Source organism: Salvelinus namaycush, chromosome 4, assembly GCF_016432855.1.
Source record: "Salvelinus namaycush isolate Seneca chromosome 4, SaNama_1.0, whole genome shotgun sequence".
Classification (NCBI taxonomy): Eukaryota; Metazoa; Chordata; class Actinopteri; order Salmoniformes; family Salmonidae; genus Salvelinus; species Salvelinus namaycush.
This window is the reverse complement of record NC_052310.1, coordinates 45,613,594-45,637,828: the sequence shown is the minus strand read 5'-3', so window position 1 is coordinate 45,637,828 and position 24,235 is coordinate 45,613,594. Positions and strand designations below refer to the sequence as shown.

Sequence of the window (24,235 nt, the reverse complement as noted above, 5' to 3'; positions counted from 1 at the left end):
CACTATCAAAATAAGAAACGAACGTAACGCTATATAATCAATAAGTGCAGACACAGGCAACTTACACATAGACAAAAAACACCCCATAAACATACAAAACCCCTAGACAAGAGAAAACACATACATCCCCCATGTCACACCCTGACCTAACCAAAATAATAAAGAAAACAAAGATAACTAAGGTCAGGGCGTGACAACAATACTGAGATATTCACGGTATCTTGATGCCAGAGCAATGAAACACAGTGCAATACAGTAAAATGTACTATTGAACTGTAAGAAAAAAAAATCTACAGTATTGTACTGTAATTACAAGTGATTACAGCAAGCAGGCTGGCTGTAGGAATTTGCTTATTGATGAATAATAGGTGTTTTATATCACTTGCACTTCTAGAGGCCTAAACAAAGGCTTCCAAACTGGCTGTGATTACAAATAGACATGGTTAAATATTCATCCATTAAAAGATTTTAAGAACTGCTATCACTCTGATATGTTCCCTATATACATTTGATTGTTGCGGAACTACTACCACTACCACTATTGCACCCACTATATTTACAGATATTCAGACATCCTTTTGTTCAAGATAAAACTCTGTTGACAGTATTGGAAGTCAGAAGATACTAACATGGCTGGAGGAGGCATACATTTCAGTGATCTGGAGTATTCTGTTGTTGTCGAGCAATCCTACCTTAAGCTCTCATGGTGTGGGATGCTTCGGAATCTTCACGGTTATGAGAGTGAGTTGTGTGAGGACATTACTCATTTATCTTTGCAATATTCTACCGTGAAGTCACTTAATAATTCATGATCCAGTTGACATGTTATCCATAGGAGACCAAATAGCTCTGACTTCAAAAAACACTGTCTGTGTGAATAAAGAGATATAAATTGATGTGGTAGACAAAATAAAGCCAATAATACAGGTTGAGGTTGTATGGTTGAGAGCTCTGAGCTTGTGTTTGTACCAACAGACAAAGCTTGAAACAGAAAGGTATAGGTTGTGTAAAGAATGATAGTTTATGCATTTTATTCAGTGTATATTCTTATAAAAAGACGTCCATCCAGTAAAAGATAGGTAATTAGTCCGATTTTAACATATAGATGGATGATAAGTTGATCATATGAAAGCCTCTACTTTCAAAATGCATAGCTTTTGATGATAATATCATTATGAACCATCAGAAACATCTGTTTGAAAGTAAACACTGGCTCCGCTCGCAGTGAATCTGTCACAATTCTTAGACTCATTGTGTTAGACTGCAAATTCTAATTTGAATCTCATATTAATTTGCCATAATGTACTTAAAGTTTTTTAAGAATGTGGGTGTCTCTATTCCATTGCTAATAAGAACTTAAAAAGTATAACAATTCACATCTGTACAATAAGGGTTACCGTTAGGGAGCTGGCTTGTTATTTTTCAACAGCATCATTAGTGTTGTAGTAGTGGAAATAGATTGAGAAACTCTTAAAAGCCAAAAATGGTAATGTGTTAGTGCTTTTCCATTTATAGGGTAAAGATAGAAAACCACCCTATATGATTGATATTCTGATCAGTAACTTGGATAACAATTGATTTTATGGAATCATCTATCTATTTAATTGCAGCGGGTAAATATGTTGACAGTTTTATTGATGAGGTAACTTAATTCCTGAAGCTGATAAGGCTGGATCAGGGAGTCGCTGAGTCTGGGAATGAATCTTCATTTGTAGTCTGTCTAGCCCTTAAATGTCTCTTTCAGGGGCTCCTCATCCTTCACTAATAGGGTGCCCCCCTCCACCCTCTATCCCACATTCCTCCATCCCTCTTAATACAGCGCCTTCATTCTACTGTAGTAATCTTCTCAAACTAAGCTCTTTTAAATCACCATAACACCCCTTTCATGCCTCAAGAATGATCAAATTCATACCAATGTATTCACACAGGGTTGAGATTCACACAGGATCTTTATAGCTACAGTTAGATAGCAAGTAAGTACCCAGCCCCAACCCCCTGTTTAACACAGACAAATCTACAAAATTAAGAATCACTGTATATTGATGCCTGGCACATTAAATACTTACAACAATAAGAGAGCTTCACCTTGCACTTTCAACACTTGCCTAACACTTTTCCAGCTGGCACTTGAGAGGATGCAAATGATTTGAGTCTTCCACTGGATCTTCTCCAAGTAAATAGATTAGTTAAAGTTAATGACCATCCAGAAGACAGGAAGTAATTGGCTCTACTTTCCAAACTGCTCCGGTTCATTTTATTGTGTATGCCAATGTCCAGCAGATTGGGACTTTTGGAAGCTATAAAAGGTCATGTAATTGGTAGACCATTCATCTCTACAACGGCTTGCGAAAGTATTCACCCACCTTGGCATTTTTCCTATTTTGTTGCCTTTCAACCTGGAATTAAAATTGATTTTTGGGGGGTTTGTATCATTTGATTTACACAACATGCCTACCACTTTGAAGAAGCAAAATCTTTTTATTTTGAAACAAACAAGAAATAAGACAAAGACAAAAAAAATGAAAACTTGAGCATAGATAATGCTACCCCCCCCCCCCCCCCCCAAAGTCAATACTTTGTAGAGCCTCCTTTTGCAGAAATTACAGCTGCAATTATCTTGGGGTATGTCTCAAAGGCTTGGCATATCTAGCCACAGGGATTTTTGCCAATTCTTCAAGGCAAAACTGCTCCAGCTCCTTCAAGTTGGATGGGTTCCGCTGGTGTACAGCAATCTTTAAGTCATACCACAGGTTCTCAATTGGATTGAGGTCTGGGCTTTGATTAGGCCATTCCAATACATTTAAATGTTTCCCCTTAAATCACTCGAGTGTTGCTTTATCAGTATGCTTAGGGTCATTGTCCTGCTGGAAGGTGAACCTCCATCCCAGTCTCAAATCTCTGGAAGACTGAAACAGGTTTCCCTCAAGAATTGCCCTGTATTTAGCGCCACCACCATGCTTCACTGTGATGATGTTCTCGGGGTGATGAAAGGTGTTGGGTTTGCACCAGACATAGCGTTTTCCTTGATGGTGTAACGATGTTCGTCTGAGGAAGAAGGAGGAGACCAAAGCGCAGCGTGGTACATGTTCATGATGTTTAATATAACCTGAACACTGAAACAAAAAACAAAAATGGAACAAAACACAACAGTTCTGTCAGGTATACACACAAAACAGAAAACAACTACCCACAAAACACAGGTGGGAAAAGGCTACCTAAGTATGGTTCTCAATCAGAGACAACGATAGACAGCTGCCTCTGATTGAGAACCACACCCAGCCAAACACATAGAAATAGACAACATAGAACAAAAACATAGAATGCCCAGGTGTATGTAAACTCACGCCATGACCAACCAAAATAGAGACATAAAAAGGATCTCTAAGGTCAGGGCGTGACAGATGGCCAAAAATATAAATTTTAGTCTCATCTGACCAGAGTACCTTCTTCCATATGTTTGGGGAGTCTCCCACATGCCTTTTGGCGAACACCAAACATGTGTCACGTTCGTCATAGTAATCGGACCAGGGCGCAGCTTGCGTAGAGTTCCACATCTTTTAATAAACAGAAACTCACCAAACAAAACAACAAAAGCACAAACGAAACGTGACGCTACTGGTGTGCACACAGGCAACTATCTGTAGACAAGATCCCACAAACACAATGGGGGAAAATGGCTACCTAAATATGATCCCCAATCAGAGACAACGATAAACAGCTGTCTCTGATTGGGAAGCATACCAGGCCAACAAAAACCATTAATCACCTAGATGACCCACCCTAGTCACTATCACGCCTCAACCAACATAGAGAATAAACAGATCTCTATGGTCAGGGCGTGACAACATTCTTATTTTTTTTCATTAAGCAATGGCTTTTTTTCTGGCCACTCTTCCGTAAAGCCGACCTGTGTGGAGTGTACGGTTTAACATGGTCCAATGGACATATACTCCCATCTCCGCTGTGGAGCTTTGCAGCTCCTTCAGGGTTTTCTTTGGTCTCTTTGATGCCTTTCTGATTAATGCCCTCCTTGCCTGGTCTGTGAGTTTTGGTGGGCGGCCCTCTACTGGCAGGTTTGTTGTGGTCTTAAAAATAAAGGAGAGCCGCACACTCTATGAGCTCAGATGCAAAAATATTTAATTTACCAACGTTTCGACAGGCAAGCTGTTTGTTGTGGTGCCATATTCTTCCCATTTAAAAAAAAATGGATTTAATGGCGCTCCGTGGGATGTTTAAAGTTTCAGATATTTTTTTATAAACCAACCCTGATCTGTACTTCTCCACAACTTTGTCCGTGACCTGTTTGCAGAGCTCGTTCGTCTTCATGGTGCCACTTGCATGGTAGTGCCCCTTGCTTAGTGGTGCTGCGGACTCTGGGGCATTAAAGAACAGGTGTATATATACTGAGATCATGAGACAGATGATGTGACTTAGATTGCACATACAGTTGAAGTCGGAAGATAAAAAATACACTTAGGTTGGAGTCATTAAAACTCATTTTTCAACCACTCCACAAATTTCTTGTTAACAAATTTTCGTTTTGGCAAGTTGTTTAGGACATCTACTTTGTGCATGACACAAGTAATTTTTCCCAAAATTGTTTACTGACAGATTATTTCACTGTATCACAATTCCAGTGGGTCAGAAGTTTACATACACTAAGTTGACTGTGCCTTTAAACAGCGTGGAAAATTCCCCAAAATGATGTCATGGCTTTAGAAGCTTCTGATTGACTCTAATGATGTCAATTAGCCTATTGGAGGTGTACCTGTGGATGTATTTCAAGGCCTACCTTCAAACTCAGTGCCTCTTTGCTTGACATCATGGGAAAATCAAAAGCAATCAGCCAAGACCTCAGAAAATAAATTGTAGACCTCCACAAGTCTGATTCATCCTTGGGAGCAATTTCCAAACGCCTGAAGGTACCACGTTCATCTGTACAAACAATAGTACGCAAGCATAAACACCATGGGACCATGCAGCCATCATACCGGTCAGGATGGAGATGCGTTCTGTCTCCTAGAGATGAACGTACTTTAGTGCGAAAAGTGCAAATCAATCCCAGAACAACAGCAAAGGACCTTGTGAAGATGCTGGAGGAAACAGGTACAAAAGTATCTATATCCACAGTTAAACGAGTCCTATATCGACATAACCTGAAAGGGCGCTCAGCAAGGAAGAAGCGACTGCTCCAAAACCTCCATAAAAAAAACAGACTACGGTTTGCAACTGCACATGGGGACAAAGATCCTACTTTTTGGAGAAATGTTATCTGGTCTGATGAAACAAAAATAGAACTGTTTGGCCATCACCATCGTTATGTTTGGAGGAAAAGGGGGAGGCTTGCAAGCTGAAGAAAACCATACCAACTGTGAAGCTTGGGGTTGCAGCATCATGTTGTGGGGGTGCTTTGCTGCAGGAGGGACTGGTGCACTTCACCAAACAGATGGCTTCATGAGGAAGGGAAATTATGCGGATATGTTGAAGCAACATCTCAAGAAATCAGTCAGGAAGTTAAAGCTTGGTCACAAATAGGTCTTCCAAATGGACAATGACCCCAAGCATACTTCCAAAGTTGTGGAAAATGGCTTAAGGACAACAAAGTCAAGGTATTGGAGTGGCCATCCCAAGCCCTAACCTCAATCCTATAGAGAATTTGGGGCAGAACTGAAAAAGCGTGTGCTAGCAAGGAGGCATAAAAACCTGACTCAGTTACACCAGCTCTGTCAGGAGGAATGTGACAAAATTCACCCAACTTATTGTGGGAAGCTTGTGGAATGCTACCCAAAACGTTTGACCCAGGTTAAACAATTTAAAGACAATGCTAGCAAATACTACTTGAGTGTATGTGAACTTCTGACCCACTGGGAATGTGATGAAAGAAATAAAAGCTGAAATAAATCATTCTCTACTATTATTCTGACATTTCACATTCTTAAAATAAAGTGGTGATCCTAACTGACCTAAGACAGGGAATTCTTGCTTGGATTAAATGTCAGGAATTGTGAAAAACTGAGTTTAAATGTATTTGTCTAAGGTGTATGTAAACTTCCGACTTCAACTGTAGGTGGACTTTATTTAACTAATTATGTTACTTCTGAAGGTTAATGGTTGCACCAGATCTTATTTAGGTGCTTCATTGCAAATGGAGTGAATACATATGCACTCACCACTTTTCCGTTTTCTATTTTTTAGAAACAAGTTCTCTTTTTAATTTCACTTCACCAATTTCGACTTTTTTTTGTATGTCCATTACATGGAGTCCAAATAAAAATCTATTTAAGTTACAGGTTGTAATGCAACAAAACAGGAAATACGCCAAGGGGGATGAATACATTTGCATTTCCCAATCTGTGGGTTTACTGCTGTGTTAAAATACTCAGATTATTCCTCACCACACTTTGGCCAACCACAATATATACATGTTATAATGAAGAGACACAACTAAAAGGCCAAACTTTAAACAAAAGAAATGGTTTCAATGGTTTCTTATGCAGTAAACCATTGAGACAGTTGTGTACTTTTATTAAATGGTGATTTTTCCACATTGTCTTCAAGTATTTAGAGTTGAGGGAATGGGAAAAATCAATCTGTTAACATTGACTGTATGTAATATTAATGAAGTGATACAAATACTTCAATATAGGTTCCAACAAACGCTGAGTAGGAAAGAAGTTTCTCCTTTCAAATTAAAACAGACAATAGAGCTGTCCATAGCACCATTCATTAACATGTAGAATAATTTATTTGTCTACATACCTATTAAGTATGAGCTTGTATAACCACCATATAACAATGGTGTTCTTTACAATCTCCTCAAAAAAGATGTCCATGATATTTACGAGGAGAGCCTTGCTGTACCTGGGATGCTTCCCATGGAAGAAACCCGCTGAGCCCTAAAATAAAACCACAACCTGTCACATTGTATAATGATCGGAGACAGGCGTAGGAATAAGTAATAGGGGGTTTTATTACTCCACCCAAAAATACATGTCATGAAAAAAAAAGGCACGTGGACGAAGCCCAAAACAAACACGTATATAAAGTACACAGGGATGTAACCCAAACAAAAGAGTGAGGTTAAACCTTTAATAATTACATGGGATGTGACCCGTAATAACACTACACGGGACGAGACACAAAATAACAAGTGCACAATACACGTAGCATGAAAGCCCGAAACAACAAAGCGCAGGTACTCACAAGACCAACAGACATGGGAGCAATGATTGACAAGGACAATGGGGGACAGAGGGCACATATATACACATACTAATCAGGGGGAATGGGAACCAGGTGTGCGTAATGAGACAAGACAGTCCGGGGTTTGTGGTGATGATCCAGTTCAGTGACATCTAGAAGGCCGGTGACGTAGACCTCCGGAGCTGGTGAACCGATTGAGCAGAAGTACTGGGGGAATCCGTGACACAACCTTTACCTTTACACAGAAGATGCAACATTCTCATGCAAAATGAAGCCTTGACAAGGCCTCATAAATTGGTTTGGGATTAGTTTATGTGTGTGGAGGTTTGACAAGCGTCCATATTAAGGCTGCTGTTGTAAAATTGATGATGCACTCCTCCTAAGGCCATCCTGCTCAAACCACTTCCAATGATAAAATAGCAACAGGTGCAAGTTTGAAAATGAGGTAGTCAAAAGTGAAATTGTCCCCTTATTTTGAATTTTAGGCTTATTTACCAGAATTGTGAAATACTGCATAATATGCAACTCATTACTTCAAGTCCCACCAAAGTGTCAGATGATATGATGCATGGAAGTGTTACATTATCAAAGGGTTGTATATTACTTGTATTTTCTAAAGATGCGTGCTGAGATGGGAATTGTGTTCTCTTTTGTAGGTGATTCTAATGCTAACTAAGTACTTTGACTTCAGCCTTGGCAGTGTCACAGAGAGCTCTCTATGGAGGTAAGGAGGGGTTAAATTCATCTCAGTTGATTTCTCTCTGGCTTTGGTGTTCATGTTTAGGGCCACAAGTCTTTCTTGAGCATGTGACCATGGGCCTGAATGATTGCCTATCACAGTTTTAGGAAAACTAATGGCCCTTCTCATGTTGAATGTTGGTTATATAGGTAACTGCCAAAATAAAGACAGACACGGTCGCTCTGTTTCTAGCTCCTAGCCAACTTTATTTTTTGTTATTTCTTACATTATTTGCTCAGAACGTCTCTTGTATTATTACCTACAGCTAACTTTGGATATTAAATCGGCGGCCACCCAACAGTATTTCGACCAGAAATTTGACTTCCCTGAAATGGATGCTGTTTGTTTGAACTGCCCAAGGCAGCTCCATTCATCCCGGGGTCTGCACCAAAACGCTGACGAGTAAGAGGAAGAAGAAGTGGGGCCCTAGTCAGACTCAGGCGGCATGCATTACCATCCACTGGTTCCAAGTATATTACTCGCTAACGTTCAGTCCCTGGACATTAAAGTCGACGAGCTCAGGGCGAGGATCTCCTTTCAGAGAGACATCAGGGACTGGAACATACTCTGTTTTACGGAATCATGGCTCTCTCCTGATATATTGTCCCCATCCATTCAGTCAGTTGGCTTCTCCGTCCATCATGCAGACAGGAAGAAAGAACTTTCAGGGAAAAAGAACGGTGGAGGAGTATGTTTTATGATTAACAACTTGTGTAAACATACAGGAACTAAAGTCCTTTTGGTCTCCCGATCTGGATCACCATCAAATGACTGCATAAACTCCCGAGATAACTTTCTTCATCATCACTGCCGTGTATGTTCCCCCCCAAGCCGACACGGCAATGGCTTTCAGGGAACTACACTGGACTTTGTGCAAACTGGAAACCACATATTCTGAGGATACATTTATTGTAGCTAGGGACTTTAATAAAGGAAATCTGAGGAAAATTCTATCAACACATCTTCTGTGATACTCGTGCATCGAACACTGTGGATCGTTGCCACTCTCCCTTCTGGGGCGGTTACAAGGCCCTCCCCTGCCCTCTCTCCGGCAAATCAGATCCCACCTCCATTCTGATCCAAACCTAAGCAGGAATCACCCATGGTAAGGACTGTCAATTGTTGGTCTGACCAATCATAATCTACGCTTCAAGATTGTTTTGACAATGCAGACTGGGAAAGGTTCTGGTTCGCCTCTGAGAATAGTATTTACGTATACACTGACTCAGAGACTGGGTTCATCAGGAAATACATAGAGGATGTTGTTCCCACTGTGATAACTTATCCAAACCAAAAACCAAGGATAGATGGCAGCATTTGCGCGAAACTGAAAGCGCAAACCACTGCATCTAACCACATCAAGGTGACTGGGAACATGGGCGTACACAAGCAGACCAGCTATGACCTCCGTGAGGCAATCAAAGAGGCAAAATGACAGTACAAGGACAAAGTGGAGTCGCAATTCAATGGCTTAGACACAAGATGTATGTGGCAGGGACTCCAGACAATCAATGATTATAAAGGGAAAGCCAGTAAAGTCGCAGACATCGACACCTCACTGCCCGCTTCAAGGAAAACAGCACCGGGCTGCCGCTGTGGGCTACCGCAGCTGACGAGGACTGTTAGCTCTCATTCTGCTTGTCCGACGAGAGTAAGACATTTAAGCGTGTTAACCCTCGCAAGGCTGCCAGCCCAGGACGTATCCCAAGCTGCACCCACAGAGCATGTGCACATCAGCTGGCTGGAGTATTTACAGACATATTCAATCTCTCTCTATCCCAGTATATTGTCCCCACTTGCTTCAAGATGGCCACCATTGTTTCTGTACCCAAGAAAGCAAAGTGTGCTGTTCATTGACTACAGCTCAGCCTTCAATGCTATAGTGCCCTCCAAGCTCATCACTAAGCTCAGGGCCCTGGGTCTGAACTCCACCCTGTAAAACTGGCCCTACACTTCCTGAGGTCGATCCCAGGTGGGGAAGGTAGGCAACAACACCTCCGCAAATCTGATCATCAACACTGGGCCCCACAGGGGTGCTTTCTCAGCCCCCTCCTGTGCTCCTTGTTCACCCATGACTGCATGGCCGCGCTTGTCTCCAACTCAATCATCAAGTTTGCTGGCGACACAACAGTGGTAGGCCTGATTATCAACAACAACGAGAGAGCCTACAGGGAGGAGGTGAGAGCCCTGGCAGAGTAGTACCTGGAAAATAACCTCTCCCTCAATGTCAACAAAATGAAGGAGCTGATCACTGAAAACAGGAGACAGCAGAGAAAGCACGCCCCCATCCACAGATATGGGGCCGCAATGGAGTGGGTCAAAAGCTTCAATTTCCTCAGCGTGCACATCACTAAAGACCTGAAATAGTCCCTCCATGCTGACAGCGAGGTGAAGGCGCAACAGCGCCTCTTCAACCTCATTGGGCTGAAGAAATTTGACTTGGCCCTTAAGACCCTCACTAACTTTTACGGATGCACCATAGAGAGCATTCTGTCGGGCTGGCAACTGCAAAGTCTGCAAACGCAGGGCTCTCCATAGGGTGATGCGGTCAGCCAAACGCATCACCGGGGGCACACTGCCTGCCCTCCAGGACATTTACAGCACCTGGTGTCACAGGAAGGCCAAGAAGATCATGAAGGACCTCAGCCACCTGAGCCACGGCCTATTCACCCCGCTACTATCTAAAAGACGAAGACAGTACAGGTGCACCAAAGCAGACTGCTAAACAGTCATCACTAGCCGGCCCCCGCCCGGTACTCTGCCCTGGACCTTAGACACTGTCACTAGCCGGCTACCATCCGCTACTCTACCCTGTTCCTTAGAGACTGCTGCTCTATAGAGTAATTTAACACTGGTCACTTCAAAAATGTGTACATACTGTTTTACCCACTTTATATGTACACTATTTATACAAAAGTACTGTATATTTTTTTAGTTTTTGGATTATTTGTGTATTGTTTTGTATTGCTAGATATTACTGCCCTGATAGAAAACACAAGCATTTCACTGCAATAACATCTGCAAATTGATGTACGCAACCAATAAACTCGATTTTTATAAGAGACTAGGAAGCAGAGAGCTAAGAAACAGAGACTGTACAACTGGAATGTTTTGTTCAAATATTGCAAACTAGTACAGTACTGTATGTTACTGAATGTAGCATATTACACTTGAAGTATTTCTGACAACCAGAAAATGCACATTGGAAATGTGAAATATAGATGCTTCTGTAAATGGTTTATGACTCCATACATCTAATTTTTCTAATATGATTATGTAACTGTATCCAACTCCACCACAGTTATCAATCTAGTTTTTTTAAATGTTGGTACTGAGATACAGGGTTTATATTTATAATGTTCATTATGGTGTCAACATTTTAGGAGACTTGAATACTGAATGTTTTACTTTGACTACAAATCATATAATTCCCCTGCATATATCCATGTTTATTCTGATAATGAAACAGTTCTCTATTCAACTGGCAAATTGTGTTGTATTATTTCCTGTTTTAATTTTCTGCTTGCCTGCATAGCCATAGGTTTTATCATTGATATTGCTCCGTGCTCTCATTCTCACCATTAACAGTAGAATAACACATTTTTGTTAATCCCATAATTGAATTCTAGGTCAACAGACTATGGAACCACGTATGAGAAACTTAATGAAAAGGTTGGACCAAAAACCATACTAAGCTACTTGTACGTGAGTCCGAATAACAAACGAAAGGTATGTCCTCGTACATGTATCTTATCATTTACCATAGCATAACCATATCTGTTTGCTGTCCTTAACCCTTACAAAAAAACACATGTCAAATTTGCAGTTTCGTATATGAAAGCATATTTTCAAATAGCATACTAAATGTAAATCCGGGACACTCAAATCAGATTCATATGTTACATACTGTATGGTAAGGTTACAGAAGATAGAAGGTTACTTCAGGCAAAAAAATGAAAGTATGGTGGTTGGTCAGGGTGGATGGGTAGGAGTATAACGCAAATGTCTAACAACACAATCTGTTCCAATCTCATCACGGACATCTTTAGCATTTTAGCTAATTATCAACTTTGAAACTACTTACTACTTTTTAGCTACTTTGCAACTACTTAGCATGTTAGCTAACCATTCCCCCTAACCTTAACCCTTTAACCTAACTCCTAACCCTAACCCTAACCTTAACCCCTAACCCTATACCCTAGCTAATGTTAGCCTAGCTAATGTTAGCCACCTAGCTAACAGCATTGGAATTCATAACATATCATATGTTTTGCAATTTTGTAACATATCATATGAATTGTAATTGTAAAATATGATACAAAATGGATGATGGACATCCACAAATGAATACATAGCATACAAAACGTAACATATCATGCTATTTTGAGTGTCCCGGATTTACATTTACTATGTTACATCTACCCCTGAGTCCAGGTGTACATTTCACATGTGACACTACCTGTATTAAATTTAGAGTTCACATGTTAACACAACTTTTTCACGTGAGAAAAAAAACATGTTTTCACCTCATGTGAATTGCAGTTGCACATTTTACATTTGCGGTTTCACAAGTTGAATTGCAAGTACATGTGAAAATCGATCACATGTGAAAACCAAATTTGCAGTTTCACATGTAGGAAAACTACACATGTGAAAATCTAATTTTCACATGTGGAATTGAAAATTCACATGTGGTGGTGAAATAGTGTTATTCTCCTCACATGTGAACAGGTAGTGTTAACATGTTGCAGTAACAATGTTTCCACATATGGAATTGCAAATTCTGTAATGCCATTCTGTAAAATGGTAACTTAGCCTACCTGAGTATAATAAATCAGGTGTGTTAAAAAATAATTATTAATTATTTCTGAGCCATCCATTTGGAGTGTATTGTTGCAGGCACATGCCTCTCTTCTTAATACATTGGTCATTGACCTACAGTATAGAAGAAGCCCAGTGAAAAGAACAGAGAAGCTAGCACTCCGTAACTCAAGTTAACTTTTTGTAAATTTAGTGCCCTTTGTTTTTATATCGCATTGTCTGTAAACGTTAAAAATACACTGAAAACTTCCAAAATACATCATCTATACAGCTAAAAACAACAATGCAATGTCAAAAAAAGTTGGGTGTGTTTATCAATTTCCCTGATTTTGCTAACTGTTACTTTGGACAAAATCAAAACGGCAATATTATTTGAATGCTTTTTGCAAAGAAATCTGAAATGACAGCTCAATTTGAACAAATTATGAAATAGCGAATAATCATGATCAATCACAGCAAATCCTGTGATAAACTTGATCATATTTTTTATTCGTTTGATAGCTCTAGTTGACAATGCACATGTGAAAGTGTGCACATGTGAAAGTGGTCATTTAATGAGGTAGCCCGCCTGTGACTTCAAAATTGTCCCTCTTTGTCGAAGGGTCAAGACGTTGGCTCTCCAGGGTTCTAATCCCGGCAGTTACAAAAGCACACATGTGAAATGTATAATAAATATCACGTGAAATATTGGTTAACCACATGTATCTGAGTCATGTGAAACTTCACGTGTCTGAAAACCATGTGTCTGTTTTTCCCACATTACATTTTTCACGTGATTTCTTCACGTGTAAAATGTATGTGAAATGTCACACACGTCCGAAAACCATATGTGTCTTACTAGTCAAAATTTCACGTAGCATTACATTTTTCAAGTGATTTGTTCACACATGTCCGAAAACCATACGTGTTCTTTTGCATGTATTCTATTCCCGTGATTTTTTTCATGTGTTTTTTTTAAAAGAGAACTCATAACAATAGTAAAATTAGCAAGTTTAATCATTACGGACATGAATGGATAATGATAAATATTGCTAAATGTTGTGATTTACAAATCTCTCCTTTCGTCTCCTGACCCGTCCTCTTTCATCTCAGATCATGTTACTGACCGACCCGGAGGTGGAGAGCAGCCTGCTCATTAGTCTTGATGAGGGCGCATCCTATCAGAGGTACCAATTAGCCTTTGACATCCTCAGCCTCCTCTTCCACCCCGAGCAGGAGGACTGGATCCTGGCTTACAGCCATGACCAGAAGGTAAAGAGAATCCGGTCAATTATAACTGAGGAGTGAGAAGGGGGGAGAAAACACACACAACTTGATTGAGGTAAGGGTCTTGTTAATTCCAGTGAGTCTATTGACCTTATTGGATTTAACAATATGTTTACTTCAACCGTAGCTGTGTGCTCCACACTTCTGCCTGTTCTTTCATTAGCATCATTGTCTCCCAGTGGGGAAAGCACCTCCCACCTCTTAGTAGCCGACACATCAATGTGCTCTGTTAAGAGTAGTGGACTTCACATCAAGAGACATCTGTCACCCAAGCCATGACGACTGTGGCCAAAGTCTAGACATCTCACCACATGTTCTTCCAAACAGGCCACACGGTCTGGCTTGAGAGTCCAAACTAGAGATGTGTTAGTTCATGTCCCAAACAGGAGACTGAGACCACACTTATTATTCTCAAGGAGAACCCAACTGTTTGTTTAACTCAACATAACAGAGATCAAACTCTCCCCTCCCATCCTGCTACTGAAAGACTTGAGAGAGAGTATGAGAGAGAGTGCAGTCAAAGGCTGAGAAGTAAGATAAATGGTTTTGGGGAGAGATGAGATGCTTTATTGAGAGCCATCAATATGGTCGAAATGAAGAAGCTGGGGAGAAGTTATCCCTGAGTTCACTCCATATCTTTATGTTAATATAAATGTGTGATTTTTTTCCTCTCTGTATGGTTTCCTTCTTCTGTTTCTGCTTTTATATTAATTAATTTATTTGCTGTCTTTTACTGTGCAATAGTATTGTACAAAACAATTGTATTGTACAACAGTTCCCTATGTGTGATGTGCTCTCAGATTAAGTAAAAGTGTTATCATATGAGTTGGGCTGAGAGCTGAAAAGACTTTTGAGAGCTTGGATAACAGCCCTAATCTGCTGAAAGAGGGAAGCCAATAGCATAATGCAAAGGGATTATACTGATGGTTAAGTGTGTCATTTTATAATGTCAATTAGGGAAAAATCCTATGGCCATAGACAGGTACCACTGGGAGCCAAAACGAGCATGGCATTTAAAAAAATCTGTCTCTCGCTATCTCTCTCTCTCGAATAGTCATAAGGCATTAAATCATGAACTCTACTTCAAATATAAAGTACTATTTTCAAGCCTGCTTTAAAGATTCAGCTGTACAGCACTCATAACAAAAACAATCAAAGTGCTCTGAAGTGCAGTGAAAAAACAAAGCAATATAATTTAAATGTTGTATGACCCTCCATGAGACATACGTAGATGACAGTCCCTAAAATGGAGGGAGAGAATTCTCCAGGTCTAATGTTTCCTCCGTTTGAACTCTTAGTTGTAACTCTGGAATAAAATGTTATTCTTTCTCTTCTGATTTTTTAAACTATAGGATGTTCCTTTCTTGCAGCTCTACGTCTCTGTTGAATTTGGAAGAAGATGGCAGCTCGTGCATGAGAGTGTAGTCCCCAACAGATTTTACTGGTGAGAGTAAAAATATCTTTCTATCATCATTGGACACATACTTCAAGTCTCTGTAATACAATATTCATACAAAGTACCACTCTTTCCTCTACTGACAGCATTTTGAACTGATAGCCCATCAGAATTGACACAATTAATTTAATCTCAAGAAGTACCTGCTAGTACCTGAGTTGAACTCAATAGATGGCATATACAGTGGCTTGTGAAAGTATTCACGCCCCTTGGCATTTTTCCTATTTTGTTGCCTTACAACCTGGCATTAAAATAGATTTTTGGGGGGTTTGTATCATTTGATTTGCACAACATGCCTACCACTTTGAAGATGCAAAATATGTTTAATTATGAAACAAACAAGAAATAAGACAAAAAATCTGAAACTTGAGCGTGCATAACTATTCATTCACCCCCCCAAAGTCAATACTTTGTAGAGTCACCTTTTGCAGCAATTACAGCTTCAAGTATCTTGGGGTATGTCTCTATAAACTTGGCACATCTAGCCACTGGGATTTTTGCGCATTCTTCAAGGCAAAACTACTCCAGCTCCTTCACGTTGGATGGGTTCCGCTGGTGTACAGCAATATTTAAGTCATACCACAGATTCTCAATCTGATTGAGAATCAGTTTCAAATCTCTGGAAGACTGAAACAGGTTTCCCTCAAAAATGTTCCTCTATTTAGCGCAATCCATCATTCCTTCAATTCTGACCAGTTTCCCAGTCCCTGCCGATGGAAAACATTCCCATAGCATGATGCTGCCTCCACCATGCTTCACTGTGGGGATGGTGTTCTTGGGGTGATGAGAGGTGTTGGGTTTGCACCACACATAGCGTTTTTCTTGATGGCCAAAAAGCTCAATTTTAGTTTCATCTGACCAGAGTACCTTCTTCCATATGTTTGAGGAGTCTCCCACATGCCTTTTGGCGAACACCAAACGTGTTTGCTTATTTTTTCTTTAAGCAATTGCTTTTTTTCTGGCCACTCTTCCATAAAGCCCAGCTCTGTGGAGTGTACGACTTAAAGTGGTCCTATGGACAGATACTCCAATCTCCGCTGTGGAGCTTTGCAGCTCCTTCAGGGTTATCTTTGGTCTCTTTGTTGCCTCTCTGATTAATGCCCTCCTTGCCTGGTCTGTGAGTTCTGGTGGGCGGCCCTCTCTTGGCAGGTTTGTTGTGGTGCCATATTCTTTCCATTTTTTAATAATGGATTTAATGGTGCTCCGTGGGATGTTTAAAGTTTCAGATATTGTTTTATAATCCAACCCTGATCGGTCCTTCTCCACAACTTTGTCCCTGATCTGTTTGGAGAGCTCCTTGGTCTTCATGGTGCCGCTTGCTTGGTGGTGCCCCTTGCTTAGTGGTGTTGCGGACTCTGGGGCCTTTCAGAACAGGTGTACAAAATACATTTTAACTCAGTTTTTCACATTACCTGACATTTAACCCTAGTAAAAATTCCCAGTCTTAGGTCAGTTAGGATCACCACTTTATTTTAAGAATGTGAAATGTCAGAATAATATTTGAGGGAATGATTTATTTGTATTTAGTTCCCAGTGGCTCAGAATTAGTATTTGGTAGCATTGTCTTTAAATTGTTTAACTTGGGTCAAACGTTTTGGGTAGCCTTCTACAAGCTTCCCACAATACGTTGGGTGAATTTCAGCCCATTCCTCCTGACAGAGCTGGTGTAACTGAGTCATGTTTGTAGGCCTCCTTGCTCGCACACGCTTTTTCAGTTCTGCCCCAAATTTTCTACAGGATTGAGGTCAGGGCTTGGGATGGCCACTCCAATACCTTGACTTTGTTGTCCTTAAGCCATTTTGCCATGACTTTGGAAGTATGCTTGGGGTCATTGTCCATTTGGAAGACCCATTTGCCACCAAGCTTTAACTTCCTGACTGATGTCTTGAGATGTTGCTTCAATAAATCCAATTTTTTTCCTTCCTCATGATGCCATCTATTTTGTGAAGTGCACCAGTCCCTCCTGCAGCAAAGCACCCCCACAACATGATGCTGCCACCCCAGTGCTTCACGGTTGGGATGGTGTTCTTCAGCTTGCAAGCCTCCCCCTTTTCCTCCAAACATAACGATTGTCATTATGGACAAACAGTTCTATTTTTGTTTCATCAGACCGGAGGACATTTCTCCAAAAAGTTTGATCTTTGTCCCCATGTGCAGTTGCAAACCGTAGTCTGGCTTTTTTTATGGCGGTTTTGGAGCAGTGGCTTCTTCCTTGCTGAGCGGCCTTTCAGGTTATGTCGATATAGGACTCGTTTTACTGTGGATATAGATACTTTTGTACCTGTTTCCTCCAGCATCTTCACAAGGTCCTTTGCTGTTGTTCTGAGATTGATTTGCACTTTTCACACCAAAGTACGTTTATCTCTAGGAGACAGAACGCGTTTCCTTCCTGAGCGGTATGACGGCTGCGTGGTCCAATGGTGTTCATACTTGCGTACTATTGTTTGTACAGATGAACGTGGTACCTTCAGGCGTTTGGAAATTGCTCCCAAGGATGAACCAGACTTGTGGAGATCTACAATTTTTTTTCTGGGGTCTTGGCTGATTTCTTTTGATTTTCCAATGATGTCAAGCAAAGAGGCACTGAGTTTGAAGGTAGGCCTTGAAATACATCCACAGGAACACCTCCAATTAACTCAAATGATGTCAATTAACCTATCAGAAGCTTCTAAAGCCATGACTTCATTTTCTGGAATTTTCCAAGCTGTTTAAAGGCACAGTCAACTTAGTGTATGTAAACTTCTGACCCACTGGAATTGTGATACAGTGAATTATAAGTGAAATAATCTGTCTGTAAACAATTGTTGGAAAATTGACTTGAGCCCTTCACAAAGTAGATGTCCTAACCAACTTGCCAAAACTGTTGTTTGTTAAAAAGAAGTTTGTGGATTGGTTGAAAAACACTTTTTAATGACTCCAACCTAAGTGTATGCAAACTTCCAACTTCAACTGTATATATACTGAAATCATGTGACACTTGGATTGCACACAGGTGGACTTTATTTAACTAATTATGTAACTTCTTAAGGTAATTGGTTGCACTAAATCTTATTTACACACCACTTTCAGTTTTTTTATTCTTTAGAATTTTTTTAAACACGTTATTTTTTTCATTTCACTTCACCAATTTGGACTATTTTGTGTATGTGCATTACATGAAATCCAAATAAAAATCTATTTAAATTACAGGTTATAATGCAACAAAATAGGAAAATGCCAAGGAGGATGAATACTTTTGCAAGGCACTGTAGTAGATACAAGTATGGTCCTGATGAACACATGAATAATTTAAATAGATATTTGTACACTCTTTTTTCAAGTTCCAACTGTTGTGCTTAAGAAATAATGTATTTAGTATTGGTCTCTAATCTACATTATTTGCAAGACATATAGTAACTTAAGGCAGTAGTGCCTGTTGCCAGATAATTATAATATTAATGTGTTTTTGCTAAACATAATAATTTTTATTTTAGAAGGAAGCAGAAGGAGATTAATACTTTTTGGGTGATCAGGTAGATTTTAATGTTTTGATAAATAACACCATTAGGACAACATAATCTCTTAAAGTGGATAACTCAATTAGAATACCTTAATTCGTTCATATTTCACATTTACTAATATTGGGACTAAAATTAGACAAAAACGTATTTCACAAACTTTGTCACTTGGAAACAAATGATGATGAATTTCTTTTTAGCCCAAAACAGGAGCAAAAGAAAGATGAAGTAGAAGCAATGTACCATCAAGTTAAAGCCATTATCGGCCTCTTGTTCTAAACAGTTGATATATTTTCCCTAAGATTTCCTGGTGGAGATGATACAACAGTAGAGCTGGATGCAATATTGAGTAATACATTCGTTTCTTAATTAGTCATGGGATGAATTCATACTAGTTTACAATTACTTATCAACCTGTGGTAACATTGGTAACATATTTACAGTATGTGTGTGTTGTGTATGGAGGTACAGTATATTTACAGGTTGTGCGTATAGAGGTTGTGCGTATGGTTGTTTAGCAACAATACCTACTGTACACGTGCTCAACTAGGGGGCAAAACGGTGTTGGCTTAGATTGTTGACATGTTTTAACTATATTTAGTCTCCAAATGTTTGTTGAAAACGTAAATACATTTGCACAATGAGCACTTGTTGTCTCTCAAATACATTGTTACAGTTGTTGGTTAGCTAGCTAGCAAATTTGATCCATGTTAGCATTGAAAGGAATTCACTCAAAACAAGACATAGTATCAAGAACACGATAAAACTAGCTGAAACGAGCCACATACAATTCCCCACATGGCTGCTTTTTATATTGTTGCTAGCTATCTGACCGTTCAGAATCATAACAAAGCACGGCTTCTATAGACGGGAATATTACATTCAGGTAGGGCATGCATATTTTGTCAAGGACAAAATACAGGTAATATTTTCAGTTAATTTACACTTCAAATATTTTGCTGCTCCACATACTGCAGTTTATGTTACATTAGCCTCAACTTGGCAGAGTTACACCATCAACCTGACAACGAGCAGCATAGCTCACACAATGCAGGCATGTAGTCCATACGTTCCAGAGTGATAGAAGAACATAGAAGGAGCCTATTTAAGAACATGTGGCTGCTGTTCTCCAATAGACGATGATGAAGTATTTGACAGAAAGTCCATTAAAAAAAGATGGAGCAGAAAGACAATTACGGAGTGCTGAGGGAAGCAAGATGGGCCCTTTTTTTATTATGTCTCAGACACTGACACACTATGGAATGTGAGGAGAAACCCATCTTCTTCCACACTTAGCTGCTATTAATGCAACAAGTGGTCACACTTGTCACTCCACACTTAACCGCTGCCTCCCAGTCGTGGCTCTTTTGAAAGAGCATGAAATGGCTCCGAGGCACCTTCCCCTTGAATTACCACACAGGCCCAGTGGTTGATGGGGCCATGTTTGTGGGAAATGTTTGTTGTCATTGTTATATTTTCAAAGAGAAAGGGATCGACTTTTCATGCAGCTAGGTTCCCTATTATAATTTAATTTAATCAAAATGGAAATCACAAACATTGTCATCCTTTAAATGTTTTCCAAAATGACTTTGTCCTCTCTAGAAAGCTGATGTTTTAATAGCGCGATTGAACAAAGGGGTTGACATTTGTAAATGACTGTCTCTGGTCACTCATTTGTTTTATGACTTTGCAGAGCACTGTCACAGGATCCTTTTGGAATAGATGAGAACAAACAGAATGATTATTCATGTTTCCCGTACAGTTTGACCTCAGCGTGCCTTTCTTCATCTTGTTAAACAGATGATTTATTTAATCCCAAGGCACGCCTACAGTATACTCTTCAATTAACATATCATATCTGGATCATGAGATAAATTCACACATCATTGACGAAAATGTTCAAATCATGAATTAACTGATACTACTACAAATCCACAAATACTTACCATATGATGCACATATCATAATTGGATAGATGTTTTGCTATATGCCTCAGTTGTCTCTCCTGTCCCCACAGGTCAAAATTGGGTTTGGACAAAGAGCCAGGAATGATTCACTTGGAGACCAGTGTTTCTGACAGACGTGAGTCATCATCACATCTAGGATATCTTATTTGAGGACTTTATTATAGGGATTCTTGGGATCATTTTCACACACAAGTGACATTTTCTATCTGCTAAACAGCCTTTACAGCAGGGTTCCCCAACGGGCAGCCAACGGGGCAGACTTGCAGTCTACAAATTGTTTGTTATTTTATCCAGCCCCCCGACTATCCGCTCAGGAAAAAAAACTGCCTGTGTCTTAATCTAGTTGATGATCCCTGCTTTACAGGGTGCTGGCCTATGTTGACTCCAATGCTTCCCACAGTTGTGACAAGTTGGCTGGATGTCCTTTGGGTGGTGAACCATTCTTGATTCACACGGGAAACTGTTGAGCATGGAAAACCCAGCAGCGTTGCAGTTCTTGACACACTCAAACCGGTGCGCCTGGCACATACTGCCATACCCGTTCAAAGGCACTTTGTCTTGCCTATTCACCCTCTGAATGGCACACATAAACGATCCATGTCTCAACTGTCTCAAGACTTAACCTATCTCCTCCACTTCATCTACACTGATTGAAGTGGATTGAACAAGTGACATCAATAAGGGATCATAGCTTTCGCTTGGATTCACCTGGTCAGTTTATGACATAGAAAGAGCAGGTGTTCTTCTAGTACAGTACATTAAAACGCAGAAGGTGCAATTTCAAAATTGGGTAGTGCATCATCAGTTCCTCTCGTCATGTTAGTCACTGCATACCTTAGAGAGCTATTTATAATTTCTAAGAAATGTCCAGATCAACTAGCCCATGTCAGCTAATGTTTTTTTATTTCGGTTTTTTAGCCCATAGATATTGTCGTAATATTTTTCTCACTGAAATATCACATGAATACACATTAAACATAGCAAAATGTATAGAATTGCAAGAAGATTTGCTTTAAAATGACAAAATGTTCTTTGCACACCATAACAAAATGTGTAGAATTGCAGGAAATAAGCTTTAAACTGCAAAATTCTCCCCACCAACAAGAGGAGTGTGAACAGTTTGTGTCATGAACAGGGGTTGTGCCCATATAGATAGACATGGCCCGTGTGCATGCAGGGGGGCGCGGGATGTTCCCCAATGCTGGAAGGGGGGGGGGGGGGGGCCCGAGTGAAAAGGTTTGTGAACCCCTGATGTAAGGGGCAATTGGTCGGACTGGGCTCTTAAGTTGGACGGAGTGTTGAGAACGTCTGTTCCTTAAGGGCTCCAGTGTTAATGTCTTGTTCCTGAGGAGAATGGCTCATTTGGCTGTAGGTAACACGCAGGGACACTCATTCCATCTCTGTTAATAGTGGAAATAGAAATTGGCTTCCCTGCTTTTCTGCTTTCTACTATCAATGCAATTAATGCTAGACTCAATTAAATAGTCCCGAAGCACTTATTTTCTCCTGTTACATTGTGTAAATTATTTACCGTCTGTTATAGGGTCCCAGTATATAACTTGTAAGCTGCAGAACTGCTCAGAGGTCAACAAAGGCAGGCCTTTCCCTGGATTTATCAGCCCTGATTCCCTGGTCGTTCAGGACCAGTATGTTTTCATTCAGGTGGGAATTTTGAATGTTTCTGTCATAATAAAAATGCTCTAAAACCGTTCATCTTAATGTACAGTAAACTTGTAGGTATTAATGACCATAAACCAAGAGAGAATGGTATAAAAACATACAACTAAGACTATTGCATAGTTAGTCTGTCAGCCCAATTTACAGTGATTCATTGTAATAATTTTGCTCTAAATGAAATAAAAATTGCTTGGTTTCTCTAGGTACCAATGGGTGGCCGGCCTGTCCATTATGTGTCTTACAAAAGAAATGCTTTCCTCCCAATGAAGCTACCTAAGTACATATTACCAAAGGTGGGTTGGAAATATTACATTGAGTATTACTACTATCCTGTTATGAATCCAGTGGAAAACTGTTTGATATTATAACACTTCTAAAAAAAAATCTTGCTTTTTCTGCTTTTCCAAGGCCAACTTTAATAAAATAAACATACAAATATTGAATAGAAAGTATATATATATACACTGCTCAAAAAAATAAAGGGAACACTTAAACAACACAATGTAACTCCAAGTCAATCACACTTCTGTGAAATCAAACTGTCCACTTAGGAAGCAACACTGATTGACAATAAATGTCACATGCTGTTGTGCAAATGGAATAGACAACAGGTGGAAATTATAGGCAATTAGCAAGACACCCCCAATAAAGGAGTGGTTCTGCAGGTGGTGACCACAGACCACTTCTCAGTTCCTATGCTTCCTGGCTGATGTTTTGGTCACTTTTGAATGCTGGTGGTGCTTTCACTCTAGTGGTAGCATGAGACGGAGTCTACAACCCACACAAGTGGTTCAGGTAGTGCAGCTCATCCAGGATGGCACATCAATGCGAGCTGTGGCAAGAAGGTTTGCTGTGTCTGTCAGCGTAGTGTCCAGAGCATGGAGGCGCTACCAGGAGACAGGCCAGTACATCAGGACACGTGGAGGAGGCCGTAGGAGGGCAACAACCCAGCAGCAGGACCGCTACCTCCGCCTTTGTGCAAGGACGATTAGGAGGAGCACTGCCAGAGCCCTGCAAAATGACCTCCAGCAGGTCACAAATGTGCATGTGTCTGCTCAAACGGTCAGAAACAGACTCCATGAGGGTGGTATGAGGGCCCGACGTCCACAGGTGGGGGTTGTGCTTACAGCCCAACACCGTGCAGGACGTTTGGCATTTTCCAGAGAACACCAAGATTGGCAAATTCGCCACTGGCGCCCTGTGCTCTTCACAGATGAAAGCAGGTTCACACTGAGCACATGAGCACATGTGACAGACGTGACAGAGTCTGGAGACGCCGTGGAGAACGTTCTGCTGCCTGCAACATCCTCCAGCATGACCGGTTTGGCGGTGGGTCAGTCATGGTGTGGGGTGGCATTTCTTTGTGGGGCCGCACAGCCCTCCATGTGCTCGCCAGAGGTAGCCTGACTGCCATTAGGTACCGAGATGAGATCCTCAGACCCCTTGTGAGACCATATGCTGACACATGCACATTTGTGGCCTGCTGGAGGTCATTTTGCAGGGCTCTGGCAGTGCTCCTCCTGCTCCTCCTTGCACAAAGGCGGAGGTAGCGGTCCTGCTGCTGGGTTGTTGCCCTCCTACGGCCTCCTCCACGTGTCCTGATGTACTG

At 40.5% G+C, this 24,235-nt stretch overlaps 1 protein-coding gene across 1 annotated transcript in view; it reads left to right on the top strand.

The window, feature by feature from the left end:
* Positions 1-24,235, top strand: part of LOC120045889 (VPS10 domain-containing receptor SorCS1-like) — a 91,509-nt gene that overhangs the window by 21,096 nt on the left and 46,178 nt on the right. The window contains exons 3-9 of the mRNA XM_038990818.1: positions 7,860-7,927; positions 11,572-11,671; positions 13,856-14,014; positions 15,400-15,473; positions 21,000-21,064; positions 22,493-22,611; positions 22,830-22,919. Of these exons, the coding sequence (XP_038846746.1) occupies positions 7,860-7,927; positions 11,572-11,671; positions 13,856-14,014; positions 15,400-15,473; positions 21,000-21,064; positions 22,493-22,611; positions 22,830-22,919 (675 nt within the window). The remainder of the gene's footprint in view (positions 1-7,859; positions 7,928-11,571; positions 11,672-13,855; positions 14,015-15,399; positions 15,474-20,999; positions 21,065-22,492; positions 22,612-22,829; positions 22,920-24,235) is intronic.